Raw genomic sequence first — 8,140 nt, 5'->3', positions numbered from 1 at the left:
CTGGAATTCTACTAGACATAAGCTTCAGGATTATCTGGGTTAGCTGGCAAGAGGACAACTTATTTCGGAAAGAGAATGGACCATCATATCCCACGTGTTCTAGCTTTCGGGACACACGGAGGTTAAGGGAGAAGCCTGTACTGGTGCGTCCCCTTGCAATGGAAGTGGGAAACTTCTGGTGCATGTAGTTATCTTTGAGGGAGAGAAAGATCACTGCAGCACATGTCTCAGGGATATGACAGGACAGTGGAAGAGGCTGGCAGCTGTATGAGCAAGACAGGACCCTCTTTTTCCTCTCTGTGGATCTTCTGGTGACAGCAGCTGCTTTATTCTCAGAGTTTACAGAAGAACTGTGACCGTACCAAAGCAAGCTTTAAAGACTTCAGAACCCTCACTCATCCCCAGTGACTGTTCAGGAGGCTGGCATTCTGTTTACTGGCCACTCAGACTAAGAGCAGAAAAGAGAACTACTGGCACCGAAATCTGATGCCATCTCCTGCAGTAGACCAAGAGGTAATAAGAAGCCTGGAAGCCTCTTTGTTGATCTTCAGAAGCTCACAGCTAACAGTGGAAACTTCAAAATTTCTTATAAGAGGAAAATATAAGGCAACTTACTACTCCTCTAATGAGCTTACCTGGATTTCTTGATCATGTGAGTTGGCAGAGGCCCAAGGATTCTCTCCATCATCGCCAAGTGTTCTTTACTATCATGTGTCTGTGTGGAAAAATCAATGAATGCACTTACTACATTTTTCTCCTCTCAGACAGTCATCTACAAACAAAAAGTTTGCCAAGTACCATCACAGTATCTTTACACATTATCACCTATAAATTATTAAAAATAGGTTATGCAATGCACCTTGTTACGTGGCACTTTCCAGTTACGACGGTCCCTGAACAACAGGGTCCAGAAGCCAAGTTTTGTACAAGTATGTTTTCTTTAAGTGCCAACAGTATCTTCAGACTCCGGACAGGCTGCGCCATCCGAAGAGCCAGAACAGATCATCTTAAATAGTCTGAAGAGTATGCATTTTCTTATGTCTTTATAATCTCATCTATATAATCCTTAAAAAGCCTGTGAGGTTACGCCTTTCACAGTAACAGGTCAGTGCATGTCATTAGAAGGTCAGAATCGGTAGTCTGTAATAAAAATGTTCAATTTAACTTCCGGAACATACCTGAAACACTGTAAATCCCAGGTAATACTCAATTAGAATACAACCAATACTCCAAACATCACAAGGCTGCGACCATCCCAGCGCTGCAAAACAGGAAATGTCTTGAGTTTTACTTTTTAATGTATTTTCAAAGCCTGTGATCCACAAAGCATATGGCCTGTTTCCATGCATTTACAATTGCACGTTTCCCCCTCCATATCCTTCCCCAAACCCTGGTGGGAGAAGGGGGGAAAGGAACATGTTTGGACTTCAGAGTATTTCTTTAACTGTTTACTCTCCAAGATTCTCACATTATTTGTGAGAGATGACTGAATTAAAAGAACCACAGGCAACTACTCCAGTTAATGAAGTAAAGACATCTGAATGAGGTATAATTCACCGTCAGAAGGTTTAAAAGTCTTCACTGACCTAAAATAACCTCAGGAGCTCGATAATGTCTTGTAGACACTAATGTGCTGTGATGCTCATCATCAAAAGTCGCACTTCCAAAATCAACAACTTTGATGTCTGTGTTTTTTAAAGTACGCTCATCTCGCTTCTGCAAGAAAAATCAAAATGTCGTTTGTCAGTATTTTTTAAAACCATGCTTAGGCAAAAGGTATTCATCACATGATCTTAATCTTCAAAAATTGAACCTACGGAATAAAACAATCCCTCCAAATACATCAATTCCTGTTCAGCTCAAGCTCTAAGAAAGAGGAGCTGATAACAAAGCAGTTTAAATCTGAATACTCAAAAAAGCTGAATAAAGACCTTTCCGACAGTAGCAGAACTTTTGTTAACCTTCAAGTGAACTGCATTTAGTTGTTATCTGTGTCTTGTTTTTTTCTGTCTATTGGTGCCTATGCTCATTTATATAATTATGCCTCTAAAATAAAAAGATAAGATCAAGGCAGATGCATAAACTAGAGGCAGTGAAGTCCATGCTGCTTTTCCATCTCTTAGTAAGTTTTTATCCTTTGAAAAAAGAACAGCAACATAAAACCAAACTTGTACTTCTGCCAGAGCTAGAAGTGATTTGTGCAGACAAGTTCTCACCCCAATGTTGTTGATATGAAGGAAAAAAACCTGGCTAAATTCAAAGCCATTAACACGAAGTTCCCTACGAATGCCAGAACTTCATTAAACAGCAAAGAACTAACGAGGGATCAGGTCATCAGATGCAGTTTGAATCAGAGCAAAATTACTGGCTTAGAAGAAAGGCAATACATCTCAAAGAGCACAAAACAAATCTCTAGGAAACCTAACTCTACCACTTGACCTTTCTGCACATACTTTAGAGCCCAGATGAAGACAGAAGTTCTAATCTCCAAATTCAAGTGGGGAGAAACAAGGAACAAACTTACCATTTTGGCATTGTACTTCACTATGTAATCAGACTCCACAAACAAGATATTTTCAGGTTTTAAATCTGTATGAGTTAGTTTATTATGGTGCAGAACTACAAGGAGAAAGAAGAACAACATTCCGTAATTAATACATTAATATCCTAAAGGGCAAAAAACCCCCCAACATATTTGATAAGTGTATTGAGATTTACTTACAGTTTATAGACTGGCAAATTTGATAAGCCATATTTCTAATGTCATTAATATGAAATGGCAGAAAACTGTTTTCCTTAATGAAGTCGTAAGTACTTAGTCCCAGTAGCTCAAAGACAATGCAAACATGGCCATGATGATCAAACCATTCCAGCATCTGGACACAGCGGCTTAAAAAAAAAAAAAAAAAAAAAAAGGGAAAAACCCCCTCAATTATTTCAAAAATTATTTTCTGCAAATCGTTAGTATACAGACAAATTTTATACTTACAAATTGCTGCTTGGATCCATGTTGTTTAAGTGTTCCAACACATGTATTTCTGAACGAGCTGCTTCCCGGTATCTACCAACATTTTTCACTATTTTTACTGCTACATGCATTCCTCTCCTTTGAAAGAAAATAAAGCATCACAACCTAAACCAAGTATTGTTAAATAGCTACAATCATTTTAATAAAAGAAGCACAGGAAGACTACAGGTCATAGCGAATAGCGAGTTTGAGTTAAATGCACTGAACTTAACAGAACCAATTTTATAAAGAAATACCGATCCTGCTTTTGTCAAATACTCATAGTATATGCTATGTTAACTATTACTCAGTCTATATTATCTCATCTAAGGGAGAATGAACATCAGGAATCCTCTTGCAAGATGATTAAAAAATTAGCAGAGTTCTCACTTGAGGAAAGTAAAGAAAAAATTGAACATTTTTTCCTCCAATTTGCACAAGGTAGCTCTCAAAAACAGTGCAATTTCTTTCTTAAATATACTGCGACACTTTCTTTGACCTCTGATTTTCTTCTGAAGAAAACGTCCCTGCCTTTTAATTTCTGAGCTAAGCAGTGTCTTTTCTCTTGAGATCAGCTTATAAGGATAACCAACACTTACATATCATGATCTATGCACTCTACTACTTTTCCAAAAGCTCCTTCTCCTAAAGTCGCAACAATTTCATCTAAAAAGAACAAACACAAGTTAGAATTATAAAACTACTTACAACAAGACTGAATATTATTAACGTAGATTTAAAAATGTGCCATTACAAAAGCATAGTTACTTTAAATGTCAGCATCTGAATGCATTATTTTATTGGGCAGGTATCATGAAAACAGTTAGCCAAAAAACTATCTCTTGTTCTAATCTCCAGAATCAAGTTCATTTACTAATTGGAACTTTTTGAACACAGTATTTAAATTCTACAGAAAAGAAGATATGCAAAAAAACAAAAAAGCACAAAAAAAACAGAACGAAAAGAGCAATGAAGATTCCTTTAGCCCCCCTCCTCTGACATACTATTCTAAACAGACTTTTTGCTGAAAAGTTTTTAAAAAGTGTTGAAAAATGTTCTATACATCTTGCTCTTAGAACGTCTCCACTTTCACAGATCAGGTGACCCTCCTCATCATCCTCTACACTCCTGGATCTTTTCCTTCGGTGACTCTTCTGGAAACGGCACCAAGATCGTCCAGCCAATCAATATATCAGAGTGAATTCAGGGCAGAATACGCAATTCATTCAGCGGGGAGATATTCAGGCATTCAGTTACACACCAGGCCACGAACAGTTGGCAGGAGCAATTTCAAATTCAGTCCCCAGAAATTCACAGGGCACAGTTTATGTTACAGAAGAAAAACATGGCAAGGAACAGATTTTCAGATAAATACTTAAAGTGATAAAGCAACAGAAAAAACAACACAATTTTGTTTCTCAAACAGTGGCTTAACTGACGACAGATTAAGAATGTAACACTGCTATTTCTAATACTTTGCTAGCAAATAGCAAAAAACCAGCATTTATTTACATATCTAAGCTTACAGCCAGGTGAAATGTTTCTATTTTTAAAACATACACTTTATATCATCTAAACATAAACAAATATCAAGTAATTTTACTTCCCTCATGTTTAGAGAAGAAAAATTACTCTGAAGTCCTTAATTTGCACTGTATAATCTCACATGACTTGCTGTTTTCTATAGCAGACATGCGACATAAACCCCCTGGAGCTGAAGGTGTGTCAGCAGGCATCGTGCCCATCCTGAGGAGCTCAGAGAGCACACCTTCAACGGCGGCAAGCAGCAAACCTACCCCACCTCCAGTAAGACATGAGCTGCCGTTAGCCAGGCACATGGCTTAGCAAAGTTTACTGGAATCGGGTGTAGAACTGCAGAGCTTGTTCTGATCAATTTACCAGACATGCGTGTTTCACAGTTCCAATTAAGCTTACATCAAAAACGCATGTCGCTTCAATTACTTTTACTAACAGGACGTATGGCAACTCACAGACTACCTGAAAAACCACAGTCCACTACGCTGAAAAACTAAAGTGACAACTATACTTTGAAATCGCATAGTTACCTGTTTTCAGTTTCATGACAACATTTTTCAGATTAATCACAGCGATCTTAACTACCGGCCACCTACATTCCCATTGTATAGCTAGTACTGATGATAATCCCACCCCCACCCAACACTGATCCAAAAGTCTCCAGTAAGAACATACTCATATGCTCACAAACAGACTCAACTACAAATACTTTTAAAACAGTACAGTATTTTGTTAAGCCCCGTGACCAGGAATTGCAGTTCTAGCACTCCCTTAAGAAGGCTATTACCTCTAATTCATTAATAAACTTTAATAAAGTTAAAAATTACTCATACCGAATGCGATTGGTGACTGGAGCAATGATGTCTCTTATGCTTCCTTTTATGACTACTTTTCCTGCTCCGACCAGAGGATTTGCTATAGTGATGATGGTGACTCTTTTCATAGTCTCTGTGATAATGCCTGTGGTCATATACTTCACAGAAGTCATTTCTGTATTCCTCAACATATCTCCGGTCATGATGGTCTCTTTCATTTATGGCTCTATCGTCCAAATAATGACTGAAAATATATTTTAAGTGAATGTTCTCCACTTCAAAAACTTGAGGTTCCAACAAGTTAAGTGACTTGAGCTGAGTTACAGAGTTATACAGTATCTGTCTTCACATCAACAATGTTATGTTTTCTAATTGACTCCCTCCCCAAAAATAGTGGAGATTTTGATGTTACTTTATTAGGAATCTAACAACATTGTCAGTCTCAAATACAAAGCAGCCATCCACATGAACAAGATATAATCCATCCACAGTTTGCACAGTAAGAAAGAAACTCGGATTCATAAAAGGAGAAACTCTTCCTAAAATATAGTGAGCAACTCAGTTACAATCTCCAAAGTCACAGGATAAAACACTCTCAACACAGCAATAATCCTCTTCTCTGCTTTCAAAGCTCTAAGAGTTAAAGAAGAAAAATAAAACTTGGACACTGAGAGAAGTAGCAGTGTTCTTAGTGCTCTGCATTAAACACTAAAACCCTCACAGAATATCTGGATCGAGGATCTTCTGCACAGAAGAAACTCCTCTAAGCGAGCTGCTGAGGCAGAGAGCCCCCACACTGCTGAACATCTACCCCTTCCCCCATTTTGTAAGCACGAGTACAAGCTTTTAAAAGAATTCCATGGGACTCTCTTAAGGTACAAAACAGAAAAACACATCTTTGCAGTGAAAGCCATGTGGGAGAAAAAGCAAACCACCTCCAAATTAATAAGAGAAACTCATACTTACCATTGTATTAAATAACTAAAGAAACCTTCTCTTCCTTTTGTTCACATTAAGTAAATACAAAGACATACTTTTTACTTGAAATTTAATATTCAATATATTTAATACCAATACTTAACTGACAACAGTGAAAGAAACTAGAAACATTTACTTGTCTCTACTAAAGAACTTCTGTTTAATGGTTCAGGTACTGTGTTAACAAAACCAACTACCTCTTAGGCTTGTCTTAAATAAACCAAACCTTAAGGAACTGCCAACTTTGGGCACTGAAAATCTCTTATCCTGAAAGCGTACTTATTTCAGACATAAAAAACATTAGCGCCACTCAACGCAGAGTCTTATACCTTTCTGAAATGTGATCTGGTTTATAGTGCTTGCTTTCTTGTCCACTGCTGTGGGACCTCTTCCTGCGTTTACGGCTGCTGCTGTGCTTTCTTTGGTCCCAGCTCTTCCTGTCGTCCCATTCCAAACAATGAGATTGTTTTGAATGCCGCATCTGCCACCAAAAAAAAAAACCCCAGATCAACAAAACCATTACACTGGTATTTGTAGATGCAAGTCAGCGACTGCAGTTTAATCAAATACAACAGAACTAGAGAAAAACACTTCCTCAAATAATTCTTTTTCCTCAGCTTCCCCCACATATTATTTTGGTCTGGTGAACAGACATTGCTTTCTCCTTCAAACGCTGTAACACTGTTATGAAACACAGATCAAGATTAAATAGGCCAACTCATCTTCACTTAATAGCTTCAAATATGTCATTAAAGCCTGCTTCAAATAAACTCTCAAGTGACTGAACAGAATTCTTTCTTTACAGAGTCTTCTGTCAGGGAGAGACCTTAATCTTCCAACCCTCCAACAAAACCTGGACTTAGTTCTTCATACTACGCTGTACCTAAGTTACTACATGAAAGTACATAGTCAGTCTAAAAACTTCTCCCACAAATCTATTTATAGATCACTGTTAAACAGACACTTCCTAAAGTTTTAGCAACAGTCACAGTGAACTCCTAACACAGAATTCTGCAGTACTATGAGCCAAACCCCAAGTTTTGAACCCTACTGGTGTGCAGATATGTGGGTGTTTTACAATTCAGCTGATTCACCAAATGCCCACCAGCTAGCTTCTCTGTCGATGTTACATGCAGGGAATTCTGTGTTCAAACAGGCACATGCATAACCAAAAAAAGAGGGAAAATAAACGACAGCTGCAGAATTAAGACTATCACAAAACCATTATTTGTCTCCTCTTTTTTTTGAAATTAAGAGAAAGCATACACGTCTATTTCAGCATGTTCTGAAGAATGAACTAACAAAGGGCAATGAAAAGATTCCAGAGTAAGTGGTGAAGAAAAGTAGTTTAGAAACAACACTAAAAAAAAAAAAAAAAAACCCTGACCACGACTGTGTGTATTTACAGAGATCAATGCTGGCTGCCTCTACACCTACTCTGGAAGCCATTAAGAAGAAAATGTTTAGAACATGTAAATGGCAAGCCTATTTTGAAAAAGATGTTTTCTGATACTTTCACATTTGTGACAGGCTGGTAGTAAAAAAACCCCAAAAAATCACAAACAAATCCCCCACACAATAGACACCTGCACCAGTTTGTTTTGGTTTTTTTCTTTTTCAAAATCTGTTTTTGAAATACAAATACAATGCAAACCAAGTGACAAACAATGCACAAGTTAGTTACTTGTGCCCTCTTTGAGTCAGTCATGATATAGGTCTTGCAAAAATCTTAATTCACTTATGATACATTAATAAGAAAGATACTAATGTATCAAATGACAAAAATGCCTGAAGGATCAAAATT

At 37.6% G+C, this 8,140-nt stretch overlaps 1 protein-coding gene across 1 annotated transcript; it reads right to left on the bottom strand.

Moving 5' to 3' along the window:
- Positions 1–631: 631 nt before the first annotated feature.
- CLK4 (CDC-like kinase 4) lies at positions 632–7,498 on the bottom strand. Its single transcript, XM_010138748.1, has 11 exons — positions 7,449–7,498; positions 6,666–6,827; positions 5,377–5,602; positions 4,071–4,161; positions 3,607–3,673; positions 2,990–3,106; positions 2,723–2,889; positions 2,525–2,619; positions 1,587–1,716; positions 1,179–1,261; positions 632–715 (listed from the first exon to the last, which is right to left on the bottom strand). The coding sequence occupies exons 2-11, from the start codon at positions 6,815–6,817 to the stop codon at positions 632–634; spliced, it is 1,212 nt and encodes a 403-aa protein (XP_010137050.1). The 5' UTR covers positions 6,818–6,827; positions 7,449–7,498.
- Positions 7,499–8,140: the final 642 nt, after the last annotated feature.

Source organism: Buceros rhinoceros, unplaced genomic scaffold (assembly GCF_000710305.1).
Source record: "Buceros rhinoceros silvestris isolate BGI_N320 unplaced genomic scaffold, ASM71030v1 scaffold40096, whole genome shotgun sequence".
NCBI classification, from domain to species: Eukaryota; Metazoa; Chordata; class Aves; order Bucerotiformes; family Bucerotidae; genus Buceros; species Buceros rhinoceros.
Note: the sequence above shows the minus strand (reverse complement) of the source record. Positions and strands in the feature narration are given on the sequence as shown.

Excerpts from the sequence above, each read along its gene's own strand:
- CLK4 (XM_010138748.1), bottom strand. The coding sequence starts at position 6,817 with ATGCGGCATTCAAAACAATCTCATTGTTTGGAATGGGACGACAGGAAG. Across the intron at positions 1,262-1,586 it reads AGCTCCTGAGGTTATTTTAG|CGCTGGGATGGTCGCAGCCT; the intron begins GTCAGTGAAGAC and ends CCTGTTTTGCAG. Across the intron at positions 716-1,178 it reads TGGGATTTACAGTGTTTCAG|ACACATGATAGTAAAGAACA; the intron begins GTATGTTCCGGA and ends TTTTCCACACAG.